This window comes from Corvus hawaiiensis, chromosome 1 (genome assembly GCF_020740725.1).
Source record: "Corvus hawaiiensis isolate bCorHaw1 chromosome 1, bCorHaw1.pri.cur, whole genome shotgun sequence".
Classification (NCBI taxonomy): Eukaryota; Metazoa; Chordata; class Aves; order Passeriformes; family Corvidae; genus Corvus; species Corvus hawaiiensis.
Genome location: NC_063213.1, coordinates 1,049,782 through 1,074,838, shown reverse-complemented (window position 1 = coordinate 1,074,838; position 25,057 = coordinate 1,049,782). Strand labels below are relative to the sequence as shown.

General features: G+C 52.6%; 1 protein-coding gene across 2 annotated transcripts in view; it reads right to left on the bottom strand.

The window, feature by feature from the left end:
• SETD2 (SET domain containing 2, histone lysine methyltransferase) overlaps positions 1–22,881 on the bottom strand; it is a 51,637-nt gene extending 28,756 nt beyond the window's left edge. For both annotated transcript variants that reach the window (XR_007203803.1, XM_048304526.1), the window contains exons 1-6: positions 22,753–22,881; positions 12,134–12,149; positions 3,885–8,281; positions 2,802–2,933; positions 1,860–1,988; positions 244–367 (exon numbers count right to left, since the gene is read on the bottom strand). Coding sequence is in view for 1 of the 2 variants with exons in the window: in XM_048304526.1 (XP_048160483.1) it covers positions 244–367; positions 1,860–1,988; positions 2,802–2,933; positions 3,885–8,281; positions 12,134–12,149; positions 22,753–22,790 (4,836 nt within the window). In the remaining variant the exon portion in view is untranslated. The remainder of the gene's footprint in view (positions 1–243; positions 368–1,859; positions 1,989–2,801; positions 2,934–3,884; positions 8,282–12,133; positions 12,150–22,752) is intronic.
• Between the last annotated feature and the right edge of the window lie 2,176 nt (positions 22,882–25,057).

Genomic DNA, 25,057 nt, shown 5'->3' with positions numbered 1-25,057 from the left:
CATCTTTTCCTTTGGAAGGACACTTTCCCCTCCCTAAGGGACACTGGGATACATTTAAGGTGCCACAAATATTGTTGGAACTCAGCAATGGGTTAAAAAATCCCGAGGCTTGAGGTTTCCTTTCCTCAGGAAAACATTCCTGATGGATTCAGGACGTTGCTCCGTGGATTCCCAAGGAGCTGGGGCTGTACACACCTAAATCCAGCCTTTCCCAGAGCCAATCCCAGCAATCCCACTGCTCACCTCATCGTTCTTCAGGGCCATGAAATAATAGTGGATGTTCTTGTTCCGGGCATATTCCTTCACCCGAGCCTTGAATTCCTTGTGATCCAGCACTTCCCCACAGTATTCCAAGACAAAAGTGTTGCTGCAAGGGGGGAAAAAACCATCAACTTTCTTAACAAAGAACCACCAAGAAACACAGAATAATCCCTGTTCAGGGGGATTCTCTGAACACAACTCCCAGCCTGGCCATCCCGGTGGTGCAGCAATAATTAATTGCCTTAACCTCTGGGAATTCTGATTGATTTGGGATTTTATGCTGTCACATGGGAAGGTGACAGAAGGATGAAGTTCCCATTTGAGCAGGGTTTATCCTATATATCCTATATATCCTGTATATTCTATATATCCTGTATATTCTGTATATTCCATATATTCTATATATCCTATATATCCTGTATATCCTACATATCTTATATATCCTGTATGTTCTATATATCCTATATATTCTATATATCCTCTATATCCTGTATATCCTCTATATCCTGTATATTCCATATATCCTATATATCCCATATATTCGATATATCCTGTATATCCTATATATCCTGTATATTCTATATATCCTATATATCCTGCATATCCTATATATCCTGTATATCCCATATATTAATGGAATTCCAGGCTGGCTTGGGTTGGAAGGGAGCTTTGAGATCATCCCATTCCAACTCCATTCCACGGGCAGGGACACCTCCCACTGTCCCAGGCTGCTCCCAGCCCCAATGTCCAGCCTGGCCTTGGGCACTGCCAGGGATCTAGGGGCAGCCACAGCTGCTCTGGGCACCCTGTGCCAGGGCAGAGCAGCCCTTTCCAGGAGGAATTTTCCCAATATCCACCCTGAGCCTCCCCTGGCACAGCCTGAAGCCGTTCCCTCTCCTCCTGTCCCTGTTCCCTGGGAGAAGATCCCAAATCCCCCCCCGGCTGCCCCCTCCTGTCAGGGACTTGTGCAGAGCCACAAGGTCCCCCCTGAGCCTCCTTTGCTCCAGGCTGAGCCCCTTTCCCAGCTCCCTCAGGAATTCTCCAGCCCCTTCCCAGCTCCATTCCCTGCCCTGGACACATTCCAACATGATCCCTTCTCCCAGTAAACCTCATCTTGGTCTCCCCATCCTGCTCAGGCCCCACAAGATCTCAACATCCTCTCTCCTCTCCCGGCCTCACCCAAAGCAGCGCTGGGAATGACAATCCTGAGTTAAAAGCAGGAGGAAAGATCCCCTCGGGATCTTCTTGTTGTCCAAAGGGGAGGAGGAGGAGGAGGAGGAGGAGGACTCAGGAAGCGCAGAAGTTTTGCAGAGGTGGGAAGAGAAGAATGGACACAACCAGAGTGCAGCAGGGACAGAGAAAGGGGAGGCAGATTCATCCCAAGAATAAACCATGGAAAGGCTGTTGGGAAAGCCTGGAGAGTGGGAGATCACACAATGGACGGGCAGATGGCAGAGAGGGACACCCAGCAGGGACAAGGACAAGCTGGAAGAACCTCGGCCCATCTCCTGTCAGGGACATCAAGAGCCCCCAGGCCCTTCTCCCTTCATGAGGGAGCGAAAGAGCGGGAAAAGGCCGTGGGAAGAGGGAAGGCTTACGATGGCAGGTCCTTGGCAGCTCTGAGCCCCCAGCCCTTCTTCTCGGTCAGGATCACCTCCACATCAGCGTGCTGCTTCTTCTGGAAGCGCCGGTTGGAGCAGTAGTCGCCGTTTGGACACCGGGAAGAGCTGAGGGAAGGGAAATGAAGGGAGAAAATCAATTCCCAGCAGGGAAACGGCGCCAACAGAAAGAGCTCAGATGGGAAATAAATCCCAAATAATCATCATCAATCCCGTGTGAAACCTTCCAATGTGGTTTGCTATAAAAAGCACAACCACGTGACTGTCACCATGCAAATGCAGATCATTTCTTTCTGGGAAGATAAAAACACTTGGAATGCTGATCCCGCTGTATTTCTGTATCAGGGCATCCCAATGGGGAGAACTGGGCTCTTCTCCCCTTGTTTTGGGAGTTATTCCTTCAAGATATTCCCTGCCCTAGGTTTGGGCTATGAGAGAAAAGCAAAAATTGAGATTCTGCCAGGTAATTCCAATCCTTCCACATGCTGGGGAGGAATCCCACCAAGCACCCTGTCCCTGCCTCCAGCTCCATGGAGCAGCAAACCCCTTCCAGGAGGAGCAAGGAGACACCAGCCAAAGGTGGGAGAGGAGACTCAGGAGATTGTGAGGGCTGACCGCCTGCAGATCATCCAAGGATTTACATCATGGAATCACAGAATGGTTTGGGTTGGAAGGGACCTTAAGCATCATCTCATTCCACCCCCCTGCCATGGGCAGGGACACCTCCCACTATCCCAGGGTGCTGCAAGCCCCACCCAACCCCTGAACCCTTCCAGGGATGGGGCAGCCACAGCTCCTGGTGGCAGCTCCGAAGGTCACTCCAGGCCAGCACGGACACTTCGCTGCCACCTCCCAGGAACTCCTGGCTTATCTGAGGCATTCCCAAGGAATCTCCAGGCCAGCCCACGGAACCCCACTCACCACTCGATCATGAGCAGGCGATTGAGACAATCCTCTCCACAGGCCACCTCCCCCTGCGCCCGCTCCTCCTTGGACAGAGGGGGACACTCACACAGCATCCGCTTGATATCCCGGTGGGATTTGTTCTTCTTCCTGGGGAAGCCAAGTCATGGAAATACAGGTGAGAGAGCAGCCAGCAGGAGAAATTCCTCCTCGAACCTTTCCAATAACCTATCAGCGGTTATTGGAAAAATTGGAAAATTGATTTCTGGACATAGGGATTGATAGCCCTGGGATAACCACCGGGAGGCACAGGGATAACCAAGGACACTCGGCTCGGTGATGACTTTGTGACGACAAAAGGTGATTTCCTAGAGAATTCCCAGGATGTTTAGCTGGTTTTCCTTTCTCCTCCCTGCCCACGTTTATTTGGACATCCATATTTTAATAGGCAAAGTGGAGGGTGTGGTTACTTCAGCCTTGCTGTCAAGTGAGAGGATGAAAAAGAGGAGAAAATCAGACTTATACAAAAGGCATCCACTGATTCACATTTTAGCTTCCATAAAGGATTTCAGGAATGCTCTGGAGCGTGGATCCCAACAAGGCAAAAAAATCCACGAGAAAAAAAAAAGTAGTATTTTGAATTATGGGCATTAGATCCAAAACAGTTCCTCTGAGACGATAAAGAAAGACATGGAAGTAACCAAAAGCTTTAGAAAAGCACCTTGTTTGTCCAAAACCTTTTCCACACCCAGAGAGAATTCCCTGTACCTACGGAGAGGGAGTGACCTGGCATTCGGGATATTGAACAGGCAGGATCTGGTAAAGCTATAAAAAAGGGTATAAATAAATCAACCTCTCCCTCAGATCCTTCCATCTTCCATCTCTTCTCAGCACTTGGGACTGTCTGGGCCCAACTGGGGGAATTCTCTTCAGGAGAAGAGACCCCGGGGTGGCTTTGCCAGATGTTGGGAATGCAACATCCCCTCCCCTCCCTCCAAAGGATGCCAATTTGGCCATAAAAACCCAACCATCCTGGAAGCAAATGGAAGTTAAATCCCAAACTTGCTCCAGGAATTAAAACAAGGATGAAGCAGCTGTTACCTCTCTGTCAAGTAGACGTTCTCCTCGATGAGGTCGAAGTAACAGGGCATCTTCCCCTGCTTGGCAAACTCCTTCCAGCGCTGGGGGTCCCTGAAGTCATCCATGATACACAGCCTGCCCACCATGGAGGAATCCTGCGGCGCCGGCTCCGCCTGCTCCCCCTCCAGCTTCCCCTTTCTCTTCTCCCCGGCGTCCCCGTCGCTCTCTGAGTCGCTCTCCAGCTCCGGGCGCCTTTTCTTCGGTGGGCCTCGTTCTTTCACGTCGTTTTTGTCCAAAGCTTTCACCTCCTCCTTCTTCTCCCCACCCGGCACCGGCTCCTTGGTGGAATTGCTGCTGATCTCGTGTGCCTGCACCGAGCCCTTTTCCTTCTGCCCGGGCAGCTGGGATTTTCCAGAGGGGCTGGGAAAGCGGGGCTTGCAGTCCTCATCCCAACGTTCATCCTCTTCGTACTCCTCGTGGTCTTCTGTGAGGGAATCGGGCACCTGCCCTTGGATGCGTTCGTAGTTAACCACGGAGGGTCTGCTGGCTGCCCTCGCGTCCCAGTAACCGTTGCCTTGCCAGTAGCTCTGGGAGCTGGGATAAGCTCCCGAGCCCGGCTGGTAAACGTAGCCCGAGTACATCCCGAAGCTGCTGTCTGGCTGCTGGTAGGTGCTGCTGGGCTTCTCCTGCTGGGAAAAGTCCCAGCCCACCGCACCCATTTCCTCCGGAGCACGGAAACCATCCAGCCTGGAGTAGTCCCCGAGGCCGGACTGGTTCAGCCCGCCCTGCCCTTGCCGACTGTCGGGCTTGGAAGAGCTCATCTGGTGCCGGGATGCGTCGGTGCTCTCCAAACTCTCTGGGACACAGAAGGGCTGCTCTTCTGGCCGAACCATGGGCCTTCCCACGTCCATCACATCCGTCAGCACCATCCTCTCCTCCGCGCCGGCTTTGCCATGGGAATCGGCCGTCAGGTCCGTCTGGCTCGTGCTGTCCACGCCGTCGCTCTGGGCCTGGCACGGATCCGCCCGCAGCTCCTCCGGCTCCCTCCTGCTCAGCTCCGTGGAAGTTGCTGGACTCTTCTCCATCCCTCTGGGAGAACACCTGCTCTCCACCTGAGCACCACCTTTACTGCCCATATTTTCTGACCTCTCCTCATAGTAGGGCCTGCTGGGCTCGGGCCGCTCATCATCCCAGTGGTCAGAGAAGCGCCGGCTGCTCCGGGAGGAGCCCGGGCTGTTCTCCTCCGTGGCTATGGTGGAGTTCTTGGGAACCACCACAACAGACTGGAGCCGCTTCCGTGGCATCCCATCATCGGAATCTGAGTCCTCCGTGTCGCTGTCCTCACTGCCCCCCTCACTGTCGCTGTCCCCCGTGTCAGAATAATCGTCGTGGCTGGCGGGAATGAATTCCGCGGCGTTGCCGCTGCTGTCGCACGTTGGGGCTTGGGTCAGTGTCTCGGTGTCCTCTGCAGTGACGATGACATCGGAGGAGGGATACAAAGCATCTGGAAAAGCCGAGGCCACCAAGGGCTCGCTTCCCTCATCCCTCTCGGCCGATACGCCAGGACACGGAACCCTCAGCTCCTCCAGCTCAGCTCCCTCGGTGGAAACAGCACTTGCTTCCACGACCTCTCTGCCACGATGCTCCAGCGGCACTTCCGAATAGTAGGAATGTTCATTCTGGAACGATGACTTGCCTTTTGCTGAGCCAAGATCAACGTGCTGAGCATCCAACTCCAGCATCTCTTCGGCTTCCAAACGCGGGAGCGGCTCCTGGCACACACCCGGAGGGGGCACATCCCACTTGGAAGAGACACTTTCCTCCGGCACAGGATGATCCGACTGGAGCCTCTGGGAACCGCCATCCTGGGAGGAATCCCTGCCCGAGCATTCCACTGCCAGACTGATTTTATGGGAAGCATGGCCATGCTCATCCTCCCCAGCAGACTTGGAATGGGAATCCTCCGTGCTCTCGTAATCGCACGTCACCGTCTGCGGCTCCACCTGCACATCCAGGAAAGTCTCAGATGTCACTTTCAAATCCGCAGGTTCTGCTTCGATTTCCACTTCTGAGTGGTACAAATCAGGGGTGGCATCATCGGAAATGTAGCAAAAAACAGGTTCTTTGGTTTTGTCACACAGAGTCACCTCCTCATCCACCTTCTTAAGGACAGTTTTAGTGGGATCTACATTCACGACAGGGAGAGGGGCGGCTTCCTCCGGCTGCTGCAGCTCCGCAGCCTCCGTTTCCTGGAACAGGCTGTTGCACTCGCTGGACTGGACCCGGGAATCATCCGGCTCTTGCTCTTGGGACACATCCCTGCTCTCAAACCCATTGGATGGCAACGGATATGACGGGCTCGTCTTCACGGCAGGTGACGCTTCCGACCAACCCGGGCCGTGGTCAGAGAACGCGGCGACGTCCTCTGCTTTGGAGGCACTGGAAGTTGCCAGACCCTCATGCTGACCCTTCGGGGAGCCGTTCACACTCGATTCCGTGGGGAAACACGTTCTTAAGGAATCGTGCTTTGCCTTTAAGAATGTTTCTTGCTCCTTAGCACTGCCGTGGCATTCGTTTGCTGCAAGTTCCTCGGATTTTGAGTTCGCCAAACCCGCCTTGGACTCGTCAGCCTTCGGCAAAGCAGGAGAATCGCTGAACTGATTTAACGGAGAAAGTGTCTTTTCCCGTTCCAACTTTTTCACGCTGGACACCCTGATCTCACTGTTCTTTACACAAGAGGTCTCTAAATCTAGAGAATTACACCTGGACTTGATTTCTTCGATCGATTCTGTACAACAGAAAGAACTCTTAAATTTATCAGGCTTTGGTGCGGGGGCCTTGGATTTATAGCGGGAGGAATTCACATTACTGTCGGGCTTGGAATGGGATGTCCCCTTCCGATAGCCCAGTTCATCGAGGGGAGAGCACCTTTTGGATACTTCACTTTCAGAAGTCCTTCTGGAATCTCGATCCGCTTTCGAAGACGACCTCCCTCTCCTGTCCACGTCAGCATGAGACGACTCCACTTTGCTGTCCCTGTCTGACTTGGAGTAAGAGGATCTCGAGTCTCTGTAGGAGGAGGAGGAATGGGAGGACGTACGCCGGGAGTCGCTGGACCTGGAATGTGTCCTCCTGTACTCCTCCTCCGAGTCCGAGCTGTCTCGCGCCCGGCTGTCCGCGTACGACCGGGAATATCGCGACCGTTCCCTGTACGGGGAGCTCCGGTGGTACCGGCGGTCGGAGTCGTAGTAATGCGAGCGCTCCGACCTCGAGTAAGAGGAGCTGGTTCGGGAGCTGCGATCAGAGCGGGAACGGGAATGAGACCGGCTTCGCCTCCTCTCTCTGTCCGAGCGGGAGCGGGAGGACGAGTACCGCGAGTCTCTCTCCGATTTGGAATAGCTCAAGTACTTCTCATCCCTGTCCGACTTGGAGCGCGACGAGGACTTGCCCAGGTCGTCACCCCGGAGGGACGCGGAGCTCCGTCTGGGATCTCTCTCCTTTTCCGTGCTGGATATCTTCTGCTCATGCGACCGCTGGCTGGAGGAGGTCCTCACGGAATCCTCATCAGACTCGGAGCCCTGCGGCGCGCCGTCCGACTGGGAGAACTTCCTCTTGGCCCCCTGCCTCCGGGAGCAAGCGGGAGCACCCTTCGAGCCGTCGGAAACCTCATCCTCCTTCCCAATATGGGAATCTTCCTTCGGCGGGGTTCTCTCCGTCTGCTCGGGCGCGGTTTGAGCCACGCGTTCCTCGGAGCCGCGCGACGCCGGATCCTGCTTGGCATCGGGCTCCAAGGCCTCCCTGGGCAGCGCGTGGCTCGGCTCCCTCGGCGCAGGGGCTTCGGCTTCTCCGGGCGGCGACAGCAGCAGTGCCGACATCGGCACCACCGGCGGCGGCGGCGGGGCCGTGGCTCCAGGGACCGGCATCGGTGACGCCGGCGGTGGCGGCGGGGGCGGAGGAGGCGGCGGCGTGGGGGGGAAATCCACGGCCAAGGCTACCGGTTCCGTTACCGGTGCCGGGAGTGGCGCCGCCGGAGCCGGGGGTGGTTTTGCCGTGACGTTCAGTAAATGTTTTTTGAAATGAATCTTCCCCAGTTCTACCTTCGGTTTCGGGGGCGAAGACTCCTCGGCTGAACCAGCGGCGTCCCCCAAGTCCAGTTTATTTTTGGGGTTAAAATCAGTCGGGAGGGGAACTGCTGGAGGGGTGGGAGTTTCATTTTGTTTCTCGTTTCCCAGAGCAGCCAGGAATCGATTGGGTAAAGTTTTCTTGGTTAAACTAAAGCTGAAAGACACTTTTTGTCTTCCCTGCTCCTCAAGGTTAACCTTGGTTTTGGTGCCTTTGGGCAGAAAGCGGCTCGAGGCGACGCCTTTGAACACGGGGCCTTTGATAAAACCAGCTCTCGGCACCGTTTCGGGTTTGCCCTGCGGACGAAAAAGAAGATGCAGTTGGAGGAATTGGATTTTTTGGGGGTTTGAACTCAGTTCTGCAGCATTTTCTTTCACCTGGTGAATTTTTCATGATGATAAAAGAGAGATGCATACCCTGGGTCTGCCTTTGGTGCCCGGCTCTGTCCTGAAAAAAATCAATTCCTCAGACTTCTCCAGCTTGGAACAAAACCTCCTCTGAGGTTTGGGCTGAGGCTTTTTATCTGACTTATTAATGACCAAGCTCAAAGTCCTTTGATCACTTTATCCTTATTTTTTAAAAAAAAGAGAGTTCAGTTTATGAAGTTAATTGATGACAGAACTCTGCTTTTCTTATGCTGCTTCTGTCGTCCCAGGCTACAAAATATCCTGAGTTGTAAGCTTTAAGTACATTCGTTTCCATGTGACTCCACCTGGATGCAGCCTTCCAGTACTGGAGAAGGGACGGACACAGGGAGAGCTCCGAGCCCCTTGCAGGGCCTAAAGGGGCTCCAGGAGAGCTGCAGAGGGACTGGGGACAAGGCCTGGAGGGACAGGACACAGGGAATGGCTTCCCAGTGCCAGAGGGCAGGGCTGGATGGGAGATTGGGAATTGGGAATTGCTGGCTGGGAGGGTGGGGAGGGGCTGGGCTGGAATTGCCAGAGCAGCTGGGGCTGCCCCTGGATCCCTGGCAGTGCCCAAGGCCAGGCTGGACATTGGGGCTGGGAGCAGCCTGGCACAGTGGGAGGGTGTCCATGGCCACAGCAGGATGGACTGGAATGGAATGGAATGGGATAATCCTGAAGGTTCCTTCCCACCTAAACCAGTCTGGGATTCTGTGATTTGGTTCCAGCACAAATCAGACCAACAACAATTCCAGCAGGAATTTAAACCCGTGCTCTCCCACCTCCCTCCAACAGCCCTCTCCCAGTCATTACTAATTCCTGCAAGTTCCCAGGCTCAGGCCTAGACCAGCATTAATTAACAGCTCCCCAAGAATTCCCATCAGGACCCATTGGTGTGTGATGACTCCGTCACCTCTGGATCAACCAACTGTTCCCTGCTCCACGTCCTTCCCACCAGGAGGTTCCGGCTGCCTCCTGCCCAGGAGCTCACTCAGCACCTTCCGAGCCCAAACCCAGGAGTTCTCAGAGCACAGAGAGCCCTATATTCACCCATTTGGGCATTTCTCCCTCTATTTTAAATCTCAGAGCTCATCTGTGCCCCAGGAATAAAATCCTGGAGAAGATAAAGCGGGAAAAGGGCTTTGCTCTCAACAGTCCCTACGTCCAAAATCCAAACTGCATCAGAATCGTGGAATTCTGGAATGGTTTGGGGGGAAGGAACCCTCAGGATCATCCCATTCCACCCCCAGCCAGGAACAAGGACACCTTCCGCTATCCCAGGCTGCTCCAAACCAAATCCAGCCTGGCCTTGGACACTTCCAGGGATCCAGGGGCAGCCACAGCTGCTCTGGGAATTGGTGTAATCCCATTTTGTGTGTTAAGCCTAATTCCAGTGGAAAGAGTCGTATCCAAATTGTCCAGAGGCAGATTTTGCTCCCATAGCTGTGCCATGAGCACATTTTTGGCAGGAGCAGCAGTTTCCTGCAGCCCCCTGTGAATTATTAAGGATTTTGTTATCCTTTAACTCATGGAAAGCACCATGCAGCTGCCCAGGCTCAAGGCACCCCAGTAAATGATTAAATGAGACATTGGTGCATTGGAAATCCTGGCTTTTTGCACCCTGGGACATCATGTATCCCAAAAAATCCTTGTTTTCAACACATCAAGGGGTTCATTGTGAAAACCTTTCAATGGTCTGTTCGTGGCTCGATCTGGTGACCCAACCCAGCACCACTCTGGAGCTGCAGCAGCAAATTCCCTTCGCTGTGGGAAAACTGGGAGCAAAACCCAAAAGCATTTCCTTGAAATCGGTGGTTTTTATGAGGGGACATTTCAGGGGTGATTTCAAAGGAGTTTCATGGCTAAAAAGGGCACCCAAAAGAAAGGGCATCTCCAGCTCCGAAACGGGCTCCTCTCACCACTGCTCACAACCACCTCCACAAAGTCCTGCTGAAAATGCTACCCCTGTTTTCCAGAGAATCCACACATCAGAAGTGATCCTGGGATTAACCCACAAATTTATACCAATTAACTCAGGGAAGAATGAAGGACAAAATGAGCACTACTGAGACCACCCTCCTGTAGGATACCAGGTCCAGTCTCCTGAAGAGTGAGGGAACAGCATTTTGGGGGATTCCTGGATCAGTGATTATCCCTACAACCAGAAATTCTCACACTTTTTTTACTCCAACCTGGGACAACAGAAGCGAGCAGGTTCCTCTCCAACCTTACCCTGAAGGATCTCCACAAATCTAAACCCAAATTCTTATCAGAGGCTGGATTCTTTAATCATATCAATTATAAATGATAAATGAATAAATATCAATTTTAAAATACAGGAAACTCAGGGAATCCGCATTTCGGAGTTTTCCTTCTCACTCCAGCTTTGGTGCCATCATTTTATGTGCCAAAACCGTGCCAATGTTTTGATTAAAATCCTCCTAATTTCAAGCACAACAGCTTTGAAATAATGGGAAGAAGGGGGTTTGGACAGATCCACCTTTTCCCAAATACGGGATCTGTGGGCAAAAAAGAGCTGCCACATTCCAGGCTATTTCCCCCTCATGTGCTCACCCTTCCAGGGATTTTTTCCTTAAATAACAGCAATTTGAACAAAACACAGCTTCCAGAATTTCACACTCCACAGGTAACTTGGGAAATGTAATAGGTGGGAATGACTGGAAAAGCTCTCCGGGAGAAGAGGAATTCTCCTTCCTTTCACATTTTACAGACAGGGAACATTCCCCAAAATGGAAAAACCAGCGCATCCAAAATGATTAACAGCCCTCATTCCGAAGGCAGGATATTAAAATCTGTCCCAGGCCTGCAAGTTTTCTCTTTTCCCAATAAATTCATTGAGTCACAGGCAGCAAAACTCATTATTTTTACAAATTAAGTCCTTAAATAATCCACACCAACCCACACCAAGCTGTGCCATCGCATCCCGTGCGCTTATGGCACAAGTGGCACTGGAATTATTGCCCCTCCTTCCCAAATTTAATGAGAATTATTGCCCTTCCTCCCCAAATTTAATGAGAATATTGCCCTTCCTCCCCAAATTTAATGAGAATTGTTGCCCTTCCTCCCCAAATTTAATGAGAATTATTGCCCCTCCTTCCCAAATTTAACAAGAATTATTGCCCTTCCTCCCCAATTTAATGAGAATTATTGCCCTTCCTCCCCAAATTTAATAAGAATTATTATTGCCCTTCCTTCCCAAATTTAACGAGAATTGTTGCCCCTCCTTCCCAAATTTAACGAGAATTATTGCCCCTCCTTCCCAAATTTAACGAGAATTATTGCCCTTCCTCCCCAAATTTAACGAGAATTATTGCCCTTCCTCCCCAAATTTAATGAGAATTATTGCCCTTCCTCCCCAAATTTAACAAGAATTATTGCCCCTCCTTCCCAAATTTAACAAGAATTATTGCCCTTCCTCCCCAAATTTAGCAAGTATTATTGCCCTTCCTTCCCAAATTTAATGAGAATTGTTGCCCCTCCTTCCCAAATTTAACAAGAATTATTGCCCTTCCTCCCCAAATTTAACGAGAATTATTGCCCTCCTCCCCAAATTTAATGAGAATTGTTGCCCCTCCTCCCCAAATCTAACCAGAGGAATCCCAGAAAAGCACCCCTTTCCTTAATCCAGCCCCTCAGTTGCTCTGGATTCATGGAATGTCTCCGTCAAACCAAGCCAGCCGGGCTCGCAGGACATCCAGAAACGCTGCAATCGCTTCCACTCACCTCATTTTCTTCTTCTCTATTGCAATCCAGCCAGGGAAACATGGAAAAAAGAACAGGAGAGAAGGTGTGAACACCAGGCAGGAACAAGAAATGTCCCACTGGACATCTGGGTGTGGAATGGGATGGACCTGGGACACGGAGGGAGGGAAACACCGATGGCACCCGGAGGCAAACCCGGCTCTGGAGGGGAGCACGGCACAGCTGGGAGGCTCCAAAATTCCCTGGAAAATCCCACAGGGATTGGGACAGAGCAAACCTTTTTGGAGAGAACTGCTGGCTTGGTTTTAATAACTCCAGTTATTCCAATAGGCTGCAGGAATAAAACCCTCAGGAAGGGGATGGAAGAAGGTGGATTTGGGGTTCTTTCCATTTGAATGTTTTCCTGAATAACTGAAAGTTTCGGCCTCTCACTGACAGAAATTAAAGATATTAATGAAGGTCTGACTGCTGTGCCTCTGCCCTGGCTATTTGCATAATTAATCACTATTCTGGCAGCTTAATCATGAACTCATTAGGACCATTCTCCATGCTGAGCCAATGGGAAAGCCCCACTTTTCATTCTTCCCAAGTTCTCCGCTCCGATCCCACAGCAAAGTTGTTTCTCCTCAAGGAAGAAACAAGGACACAACTCCCTCTCCTTGCTTTGCTCGGTTCCTTGGAGAGTGTCAGGGAATTTCTCGGCCCTCCCAACACACCTCAGCCAAGACATCAAAAGTTCACCCATCTCTCTGTCATGGATCTGCCAGAGATCCCAAAATCCCCTTCAGAGCTGGAATTTTCCTCCTTTTTATCAGCTTTTAAACCATAATTCAGCACCACTGTGGTGACACAGGCAAAGATTTCCCACAGAAAAGGTTCCCAGATTCCCCCTCAAGCATCAGCTCAATGAGAAATATCCCAATTCTGGAAGAAAAAGCCAAAATTTTCCATTTTGGAGCAACCCGGACGCGGTGACGGCACAAGAACCACCCATGTCCCCACTGAAACCATCACAGACTGGGAAGTGGGAGCAAAAGGAAGTGCTGGGGAGAACTATCCCCACAGGAATATTCTCCTGCCTCTCCAAAGGCTCCCATCCAATTGATGCAGCTTATTAAAAGACTATAAATTATTCCCAGAGCAGCACGAACGGCGTTTGATTCCATCAAGGAAACCCGAGCTGGGAGTTCCGGCCTGCGGAGCACACGAGGGCACAGACGGGATTTAATGGGGTCAAGCAGGCCAGGAATTCCAAATCCCACAGATTCAGGAGCTCTCCAAGAGCAGCACTTAGATTGGAATCAAGGCCTGAAAGGAGCTTTCAATTTTAGGGCCACCAAAAGAGGAGTTTGGGACTTTCAGGAAGCATCGCGCGGTTTGGGGGTTGGGGTTTGGGGGTTGGTGGAGTCAACTCTCAACAAAACCCCTGGATTTGATGACTGAAGGGCCTTTCCCAAGCTCAGTGATTCCAGGAAGATTTTCCAGACCTCCCCAGGCAGCTGCAGCAGGGAATTACAACCACCAGGTGGAAGCTGAGGGTTCAAAAGCAAAAATAACTCACTTTATACACAAAAATCCACCTTTAATCAGCTGTGCATGGGGAGAGAGGTAATTAAATTCTGTGTTTATCATTAATAACGGGAATAATTAATGTCAGGGAGAAAAGAGAGTCGAGATCCTTCAACTCCCAGAAAAATCCTGCAGGAAAAAGAGAGGGAACGGATGATCCCCATCCCTGGCAGTGTCCAAGGACGGGGCTTGGAGAAACCTGGGATAGTGGAAGGTGTCCCTGGGTGGCACTGGATGATCCCATTCCAACCCAAACCATTTGGGATTCTGGGATTCCATGCATTAGAATGTGTTGACTTTCCTAAAAGTAAGGTTATCGATCCCATTTTCCTTCCCAGCTTCTTCCTTCTCCCCCCCCAAAAAATCCCCAGAAACAGAATTCCAAACTTAGGGAACGCGCTGCCGTTCCCTCAGGAACCTTGTGCCAAATTCCTCCCACGCTGGGATGAAGTTACATAAAATCTCCCTGTTCCAAGCTCAGGATCCATCCCAAGACACAACCCAGGGGTTTTCCAGAGCTCTTCCAGCTCCACAGGTTTGGAGCAATTCCCTCAGCTGCACCTTGGTGCCTGCAGGCACCAGAAATAAAAGCAGGATGAAAATTACCGTGGAATTCCTGCACTTTGTGGCTCCTTTCCAGGAAAACCAGGAGAGAAGAGTTGGTAAAGTCCAAAATAAGGCTCAAAATAAAACTGAACACCCTGAGAAGTGGTGAATACATGCAAAAAAGAACCTAAAAATCCACAAAATCAACCAAATAACAAAAAAAGTAACCCCAGCACCAGGAAACTTCACCACCTTTGATCCGTTTCCAGCAGCTTGGTGTGTTAATTTTGTTAAAAAACAAAAATTAAACTCCAATTAAACTCCAGGAAAAGCTTTTGTAAGGCTGAAGAACAACATTTATATAAAAATTCTTTATATAGGGGCCACATTTCTACCAAAATTCCTTATATGGAGCCGCATTTTGACCAAAATTCTTTACATTTAAACTTTATCAGCTCCTCTCCTCATGGAAACATCCCAATTTCGTCATGAGAATGCTGGTAAAAAATAAAATTGGATTTTAATTCCGGGGTTCAGCAGCTCCAGCATTTCTTGGTGCTTCAAGAGCTTGAGCTGAAGGAGATTTTTCTCTTTCTTAAGTGCAACCCACACAATAATTGGAATTTTATCCCAGTTTTCGGTTTTCTTTATGCAAAAGGAGCTGAAAAATGCCCTCAGGCTTCTGAAGTCTAAAAGACAAAACTTCAGGAGCCTCATCTCCCCTAAATCCTGGGGGTTTTTTATTTTCTTCCCTTCAAAAGAGGAAAATCTGGAAGCCTGGAGCTTTTCTTATCTGAACATCAGCAGCCTAAGAGCCCTGGGAGCTGAAAAGGCCCATTCCCAGCAGGAATTCAGCTCAGGAATTCCACAGGGATCCATCTGAAAGCCACCTTGCTGTCCAAAGAAAGGGAAGCAAATGCAAAAGCTCAGCGCTTAAATCCCAACTTCCAGCTCAGGAAATTGGGATTTAACCTGTTTTGTTTAGCCACAAGTATCCTGGATGCAGCTGGGGCTCCATGGATCATCACCCTCATCCACAGCAGGGCTAAGGAAACCGGGAAGCAGCAAAACAAACCAAGCCCTCAGGTGGAAATTTGGAATTCCAACAGGATCCTGGAGCCCAAAAGGAATTATCCAGGCAGATTTGTCCCAGATGCTGATGCAGAGCTGCATCCATGGGCTTCTGGTGCTGGGGATGCAATTCCCTGGATGCTGGGGAGGAAATTCCCTCTCTGCTGCTCTCATTCACAGAATCCCAGAATTCCAGCACGGAAAGGACCTTAAAGCTCATCCCATTCCAGCCCCTGCCATGAGCACCTTCCCCTATCCCAGGCTGCCCCCAGCCCCGGCCAGCCCGGCCTTGGACACTGCCAGGGATGGCACAGCCAGTTCCTGTGGGAAAACTGCTCCAGTGCCTCACCCTCCCCACAGCCAGGAATCCCTTCCACACATCTATCCCGAATTTCCCCTCCATTCCCACCCTCCAAACAGAAGGATTTGCTGAAGTGTCGTTGCTCCTCTGTTTATGAATCCCTCATGTGGGATAAAAAGCAAGGACAGAAGAGCAGCTGTCCTTGCATTTAATGGAATATGGATGGAATATTGGAATTGCTGGGAAGCCTTTTGTGCAGAGCACTGGGATTTAGCATTCCAACGTGTCCCTGCTCCCAAAAACACCACACTGCCAGTGGAGAATGGACAAGCAGGAAAAGAGCTGGGAAGGGAACAGGCAATCCATGGAGAGTGGAAAGGCAAAAGCACTCACGTGAGGAGGGAAAATCCCTGGAAAAAAACCTGATTTAACCAGGAGGTGGAATCCAAGCCGAGCTGCCTGGAAAATGAGGTCAAGGTACCTGTACCTGCAGCACATCTCCAAATCCAGCTCTCCTGCTTCCCAAAATCCCCATTTCCTGGCTTGGACATTTCCACCGAGGGTTTGGAGCTGGAAGTTTGGAGCAAGAGAAGTGACAGCATTTCTCCTGTGCTGGAATAGGAAAGAACAGGGAGGACTGGATATTCCAGGGAAAGAAGGAGCTGAACATACTGAAAACCAGGATTTATCCTTTCATTTATAAAAATGAGAAGGGGCTGAGTGACTTCATTTCTTCATTATTCCGTAATTTCTGTGTTATAATTCCAGCATTTTAGAGAAGTCAAGATCTGCTCCAGCAAAAAGATCCAGTTAAGAAAAAAATATCCACTTTCTGTGCTCCTTCCCCCAGCTGCCTGAGAATTCCCGAACTCCCCCCAAATCCTGCTTTTCCATTTCTGCTCGGGGCACACCTAAGGAAGAAATTCCATTTGAAATCCTGCCAGGGATCAGGAAAAGCAAAGCTGCTCCCAGGGAAGCCAGGAAAGGGATTCACCTGGCACAGGGAGGGAGAGGATGAGGATGGAAGGGTGAGGGTGAGGATGGGGGGGGGGAAGCGGAATGGGACCCAAAGTAGAGGCACAGATCCTATTGGAATTCAAAGCACAGCTCTTGGAAAACGTCCCCCTGAGCCTCTGGAAGCAGGGAAGGAGATTCCAGGAGCAGCTTCCAGAGTCAGCACCTTCCTCCCACCAATCCCATGGCCATGGGATGCGGGTAAAGCCTGCCTCAAACCCCTCCTCTGCCACGAGGAGCCTTCCAAGGAAAAACCTCACCGGGAAAAGGGAACTGCAACTGCATTTTCCCAACCTGATGCACTTCAATCCCAAAATCTTGGGGCACATCCCTGAGCCCATCCAGGATGCAGAGGGAAGGGTGAGGCTGCATCCACCACACCAAGGCAGTTTAGCAGCTCCAGGAGGGTTTCCCATGGATCTGTCCCTGTGGAACACCACGGGAGGGATGGATGGGTGGGAACTGCACTGAACCCCCAAAGCCACAGTAAATCCAAAATTCCGTGGACACTTTGGAGCATTCCTGGGATCAGAGCAGCCAAGGGCATCATTTTGCTCCGGATTTTCCCCCCTCATTAACAATTCCTAATTCAAATCACAACAAGGTTAGGCCAGGCTTAAAGCTCAGGCTCAGTTCCACCACTGAAACATTTCCCCTGCCAGCACAAAGCCACTTCCAGGACTGAAAATGTTGGAATTAGTGGGAATTATGGGAGAAAAAAAAAAACCAAACAATTTTTATCATTTTGCTCAAAACCCAAAATTATCTGTGCCCAGAGGAAGCTCCTCTGTTTAAGTTGCTTTTTTTAAGTTGCTCTTTGTAAATTCCTCGATTTAAGTTAAAATAGGTTTGAGCAGGAAAAGGATTTCAGGAGGAAGTCCTGGAACCTGGAAACTTGAGGGATTTTAAAACAACGAAAATAATAATCAGAAAAATCCCAGTTTACTTACAATTGTTGCTACCAGGGACCGGCACAGGGATTCATTCCCAGGGCTGAGGATTCATTCCCAGCACCTGGACACGCAGAGGTGCTGAGGCTCCACCTGAGCTCAGTGAAGAATTTGGGACTTGTGCTAAAAATCGGGGGAAAATCTCCTCGGAGCAGCAAAGCAACGCCCCTCCCTCGGAGGGGGAGGATTTGGGAATGGCCCCCAGGATCCAGCGCTTCTCCCACCCCGCTGCCTTCCCGGGAAAACCAGGGATTTCCAGCCCTCCATCCCCTCCCTGACCTATCAGGTATCGCCATCCCGGGGGATTTTCCTTGAATGGGGCAGCAAATTCCAAGCGGGAGCTTAAGGAGCCTGAATGACATCACCCCCCCAGGCACTGCACGGCACCTTTGTCTCCCAAAATGCCTGGAAAACAAGGAATTCTCTCTGCTCCAGGGCTCTTGTCCTGCTGGGACACAGCTGGATACGTGGCACCCATTCCCAACGTCCCCAAAAATAGAAGCCATCCTGCCCCCTCCATCCCAAGATTCACACTGAGGCAAAACCTTGGAATTTTAGTGTCACCACCTCCTAATTCACACACGTGTGCCACCAAATATTCCCAAAATTCACCACAGCAAAGCCCCAGATAGCCCATTCTTAGTCCAAACTCATCCCAGATTTAAAAACAAGGCACTTCCCAATCACGAGGTGACCCTAAAACCGCATTCCAAAGGGGAGCAACTGCAACCTGCATCCCAAAAAACAGAAAGTAAAACGTTGCAAGGCCCTGGCCGGGCTCAGAGTCACTCCTTTGATATAAATAAATCTAAATAAATAACAATAAATAAAAATAAATATAAAGAAACGTAAATTCTCCAAGGACTGATTTCTTACCTAATTATAGCTGAAGTTTAATGTCCTGGGATTTTGCCCAGTGGGAGCAGGGACACCTTGGGAATTGCTCCTCATTCCACAGAAGAGGATAAATCCCTTCCATGCTCCTTTACACCCCAAATTTGCCAGAGAATTCCAAACTGGGAATGGGTTGTGCAGGTGAACACCAAGCACCAGGCTCCCAAGTTTTCCCTGTTGGATTTCCACGCTGCAAAAAGCTGGGAATTATAATTACAAAATGTACAAGGATTTTCTGCTGCCTGGGAATGACACACTTTGGATTTCCAGCTGGAAAACTTCCGCTGGTGCTCTTCCAACAGGAAGGAAATACTGGAACTACAAAGATGCTGGGGAAGCTGTAAAATCTTGGAGCGACACAGACGGAATCCACCGGGAATTGGAGCTCCAGCTCCTTCCTGATCCAGCCCGACGCCTCCTCCTCACATCAATATTTTGGGATCAAGTTTTGACTCCTGGCTCATTTTCTCCTGAATTTTAGGTCCAGCTCCACATCATTCCCAGGGATTGCAGCCTCTGGGGTGGATCCCAAAAAGCTGAAGCTCACAGGAGAGGTGCAGCTGCAGGGATGGAGCATTTTTAGGGATGTTTACCCCCAAAAAAATAGGAAAAGTCAGGAAAAAAAACCAAGGAAAAGGAAAATAACCTGTTCTACCAACATCCATCACCCAGAGCCACACTTGGGCTTCCTCAAGACTTTTTTCCTTGAGGAGTCCTAAAATCCTGGAAGGAAAAATGCCCATTAAAAATAGGTGTTTATAAATCTTCCCTTCTATATATCCAAACAAATCCTATCTGAAATTCCATCAGCCCATCTGGGAACAGGCTGCCCCGAGGAGCTCCAGCTGCCCAATTCCTGGAAATGCCCCAGGCCAGGATCCCAAATTCCCCATTCCGGCTCCCAAAGCCAAACACATAAAGTGAATTTTCCCTAAATAATCCAACTTTCCAGACACATTAAAGCTGAAACACGGAGCTGGAAACCCCATGGATACACTCAGGCAGTGAGAGCCAAGTTCCTCCCTGTCCTCTCCATCCCACAGCCCGTGGGACCACCATTAATCGCCTTAATAAAGGGGAGGAGCATTCCAAGGGAAATGCAGGTGGAAAACTCAGCCTTGCTCTCCCCTCAGCATCTCCCAGGTGGATTGGAACAGGCTCCAGGGTGTAAATTTGGGTGTTTAACCACAGCACATCTGCCAGGAGCTTGTGCCCAGGGAAGGGCAGAAAATAGAATCCAGATTCCCAGAAAAAACCAGCAAGTCCCAAAGTGACACCGCCAGGGAACAGCCTGGGAGACTCTGCAGCTCCAATGAACGTCCAAAAAAATCCTGGGGAACAGCCACAGCCAGAACCTGGAGTTCCAGACTGGCTGAATCCCTGTCGGGTCACGTTAACAAAACCAACGGAATGTTCCACGCTCTGATCCTAAATCCTAACCCTCCCACCCACCCTCGGACACGCCAAGCTCCACTGGCATCACCGGGATGGCTGGAAAAGCATCCTGCCCCCAAATGGAGCTGAATTCCCGGTGGGGACGTCTCCAGAAGCAGATGGATAAATGCAGCTTCCATTAGCACAGAAGGACACGAGGGAAATAAATCCTTGGAGCCTCGACTCCGTCCCACCACGGAGGTGTCACCGGTCCAAGAGGTTCCTGCACCCTCGGGATGGGGACGATCGTGGAATCTTCTCCCAGGAAACAACAGCACCAAGAGATGAAGTGGCTCCTGCTCATGGCAGGATACAAACACCCATCAATATCCATGAGGAACAGCTTGTCTGGAGAAACCGTGGCTGCCCCTGGATCCCTGGCAGTGCCCAAGGCCAGGTTGGACATTGGGGCTGGGAGCAGCCTGGGACAGTGGGAGGTGTCCCTGCCAGGGCAGGGGTGGCACTGGATGGGCTTTGAGGTCCCTTCCAACCCAAACCAGTCTGGGATTCTAAGCAGGTCCAGGCCGGGCAGCTCCGTGGAGAGGCTCCATGTGGAATGTGGTGGCAGCTCCGAGCTCAGGGAATTGGGTTGGCCCAAATTTAAGCATCCAAAGAGTCAAGGAGACCTGGTTCTGCTGGATACCGAAGTTCCCAGGAATCCGAGCTCTGGCTGACGAGCGGACACAGAGAGCGACCAATGAGGTAAAAGCGAGCCAGAGGTTCTTTCCCACAGGGAAATTCCAGTAAAAGCCATCGGCACAGACGAGTCGTCGTTCAGCTCCCGGCTCAGCATCCACCTTCTCCGGCCAGCACGGAGCTCCAGCTCAGCAGCATCCCTGGAAGTGTCCAAGGCCAGGCTGGCCGGGGCTTGGAGCAACCTGGGATGGTGGAAGGGGATCCCTGCCCATGGCAGGAGTGGAATGGGATAATCTTAAGGCCCCTTCCCACCCAAACCATCCTGTGAATAATTCCCAGGAAAAGTAAGGCTGAGCTTGATGATTTACCAGCCTCTGATCAGCCATCTCCAAGCAGCACAATCCCAACGCTCCGAGCTACAAAAGCAACTCATCCCAAAAGAGAAGCCCGCGCATCCCTGCTCATCCCACCCTGCGGCGGGTACGGAGCGGGGGAAGCCACCAACACCCCACAGCCAGCATGGCTTGGTTTGAATTCCCGTCATCCCAAGCAGCCAGCAGATCCTCAGACACTTCAAACAACCTTCAGCCAATTTTCCCAGACAATCCTTCTCTCCAGGTAGAAGTTCCGTGCTGGGAAAAGCACATCCAAATTAAGGCACGCCGTTAACGAACGCGACTGGGGCACGGAGGGAACGCCGGGATTCCGGGTGGGGACGGGGGAACAACAACCCTAAAAACACCAGGACACCTCCTGAAAACTTTCTGAGTCCCAACACGCCCCAAGGAAACCCCAAAATCAGGCCAATTAATCCATGATTCCATTAAAAAGTCGTTAGAGGAGCCGCTCCGGCTCCTTTCAGCAGCCCGGGTTGGCGCCACTGGACACTTTTAGACAACAAACGGTGACGTGGGACAACCTGGACACTTTTGGCCACCAAATTCCAAGTGCCAGCCCAACCTCGGGCACCAGGATCCCTCCACACGCTCCAAACTACAGAGGCAAAACACCTAAATTAGCCTAAAAGTTTTGGGATGAACAGGAGAGTGGTTTGGACCCAGAGGGGCTCTCGGGAAGGGACCGTCCCACCAGGGTTAAGCTGAAGTAAACCAGGATTTACTCCAGGCTCTCCCATCCCGGGAGCCACGTCTGGCAAAACACAACCTGGGTTCCAAATGAAATCCTCCATTGCCCACTAATTTTAGACGGCTCAGCCACCGGCACCGTTTCAGCTGCAACAAGGGGAAGCTGTTCCTCAGCTGCTCCAGGTGGGCACAGACAGAACTCGCTCAAAAAAGGTTTGCTCTGTTGTCCCTGCTCAAAAAAAACACCATTTTTAGCTTTGCCTCCAATCTGGCCGTCGCTCGAGGGGTGCTCCATGCCAGATGTCTGCTCCTTCCACCCCAGAGCCGGCAAAGTTTATGGAGCCCCATAATCCTTCACCAAGAAAGTCTAAAATTGTAAAAATAGCGTTGAGAAGCAGCGGGAAAGGGGTGGAGAGGGAGAAACCCAGCAGGGACGGAGTGACTTCTCAGAGAGGCGATAAAGCTGGAGGCCCTGGTGGAATGAGGGGGGTGGGTTGGTGAAATTCCCCATCCAGAGGAGAACCAGAGTTCCCGGCCATTAGGCTGCTCCCCCTTCCCTGGCTCCTTCCTCCTGGCAGAAAATGGGGTCAGGGCAGGGGCCGCCCGGGGGGAGAGAATTCCAGGGCTAAAAGCAAGACGGGGTTCGGTAACTAGACAAAATAACATTAATAATAATAATAATAAAGAAGGTACTGAAAAATGGCCCCGCGGGGAGGCCGGGACACGTCCGCACGCTCCGCCCGGCTCCCCCCGCGCACCCCCGGGCAGGGACGGGACAGGGACAGGGAAAGGGAAAGGGACACGGGCAGGGACAGGGGGGACACGGCCCCCGAGCCGACCCGCCACCCCCGGCGCGGCCGCTCCCGCCGCTCCCGCCGCCTGCTCTCCGCCCTGCCCGCGCTCCCTGCCCGCCCTCCCCGCGCCCGCCCCGGCCGCGGCCATCACGCAAGGCCGGGGATGCGCGGCCTACCCCGAGCCGGCGGGAGGACGGAGGGAAGGGGAAGGGCGGCGGGACAGGGAAAGGGAAGGGGCAAAGGAACGGGAATGGGAAGGGGAACGGGAAGGGGAAGGGGCAGCGGCCCGGCTGCCGGCGGTCGCGCGGTGCCGGCGGGCCCGAGGCCGCGGAGGGCCCGCGCTTACTCCGGCGTGGGGTGCTCCGGGTCGTAGAAATCCCCCATGGTGGGTGGGCGGGCGCGGGGCTCCGCAAGTGCCCCCTGGCCGGGGAGGCCCCGGTCGCCCCGTCGGGGCTCCTCACATGGTCCGGCGGGGCCCCCCCGCCACCCGCGCCCAGCCCGGCCCGGCCCCGCCGCGATCCGCCCCGGCCGCCGGCTCCTCCTCCCGCGGCACCGCGCAGCACCGGGATCCCTCCGGGAGCGGCCGCCGAGCCCCGGGACGCGCCGGCATCGGGCCCGGGACGTCGCCGCGATCAGCCGCGGCCCCGCCGGGATTTTTCTCGGCGCACAGCGGGATCGCCCCCGGGATCGCCGAGGCCACAGCGGGCACCGGCACCACGCCAGGATCGGCCGCGGTGCCACCGGGATCCCACCGGGATCAGCCGCAGCACCACCGGGATTTTCTTGGGACCATATTGGGATCATTCCAGGGATCGCCGGGGGCACGCCAGAATCAGCCTGGGTGTCACTGGGATCCCACCGGGATCCGGGAAGGGGTCAGCGGGGCACACTGGGACTGCCGGGATCTGCTTCAGGTCAGCCACTGCACCACCAGGATCTCCTCAGGATCACGCCTGGGTCACTCCCAGGATCACCAGGATCAGCTACGGGATCACTGAAATCTCCCCAGGATCACCAGGGCCGCACCAGGTTCAGCCACACTGTTCCCGGGATCTCAGTGGGATTCCCCTGGGGCCGCACTAGGACTGGACACAGGATCTCCTTGGGATCACCCCTGGGATCCTGAGGATCTCGCCAGGATCCGATAGGAGATCACTGGGGCCACACCTGGATGAGCTGCAGGACTGCCAGGATCACCAGGGCTACACCTGGATCACTCACGGGACAGGCAGGATCCTACCGGGATCTCCTCAGCATCACACTGGGATCACCCCCAGGATCACTGAGATCTCCCCGGGACCACACCAGGATCTCACTGGTGTCACACTTGGGATCACCAGCACCCCTGGATCACCCATGGCACACCATCCTGGGGTCAGCTGCTTCCCTGCATCTCCCATGCCCTGGAGCACCAGCACCCCGGGGTCGCCCACAGCCCAGTGTCAACACCCCTGGCATCACCCCTGGCATCACCGGCACTCCCAGACACTGGCACCACATTTACAGCTTCCAATATTGAGATTTCTGGGATTTTCCCAGATTCGGGTGTGGGCAGGAGGGACCCACAGGGATGGGGTGGGAAGCAGAGGAGGGGTGGGTGGAGGGAAGGACAAAGGAAGGCTCCGTTCCAGTCCTGTGGAAGCGTTTTCTTGGGAAGTCCAGCCTGCCTTGAATTCCCAGCAGCTCCGTGAGCCTCTGGAATTGGGTCATTAGAAGGAAAAGGTGATTTCTGGGATGTTCTCCAGTGCCCTTCCAGGGGACAGGTGCTGTTATGGGGACAGAAGGAAGCTCCAGTGAATTAAAGCAAACGGAACCGTGGATTCCTTAATTCTCCCACTTTCCGTGTACATGGGGGCAGCAGGTGGAAAATCTGGGATGCTTGGATTAGGGATGCTCCCACCATGGCTGGTGCTGGTTCTGGCAGTGGGATGTTCCTGGCAGCTGCGGGGGGTTGACTTTGGGGCTTTCAGCATTCTTCTTCCAGCCTCCCAAATAATTTTGAGGGAGCTGGAGGGGCTCATCCTGGAGAAAAGGAGGCTCAGGAGGCACCTTCTGGCTCTTGGGAATTCCTTGGAAGAAGGTCCGAGCCAGGAGGGCTCGGGCTCTGCTCCCAGGTGACAGGACAAGAGGAAACGGCCTCAAGGGGAGGCTCAGGGTGGATATTGGGAAAATTCCTCCGGGAAAGGGCTGTCCAGCCCTGGCACAGCTGCCCAGGGCAGGGGTGGAGGCCCCATCGCTGGAGGGATTTACCAGCCCTGTGCATGTGGCTCTTGGGGACATGGTCAGGGGTGGCCTTGGCAGTGCTGGGGGAATGGTTGGACTCAATCTTGGAGGGTTTTTCCAACCAAAACCATTCCATGATTACCCAGAAATGAATCTTTGTTCCGTTCCCTTCTCCAGGCAGGTCCAACAGGCCAAGCCATGACTTGGTTGCTCCAGAGGGAACAAGCCCAGGAATCCTGCGGCTCCAGCACCAGGAAAGAGGGAATCAAGAGCAGCCTGGGTTGTCCACAGCAACCTCTCTGCCATGACCCTGCCTTTTCCAGAGGCTCAGGAAAACAAGGGGTGCTGTTGGAGCTGCCTGGCCCGTGTCCTGTCCAAACAGCGGGATCGATGCCCAGGGACTCCCTGCCTGCCCAAAGGTTGCGTGG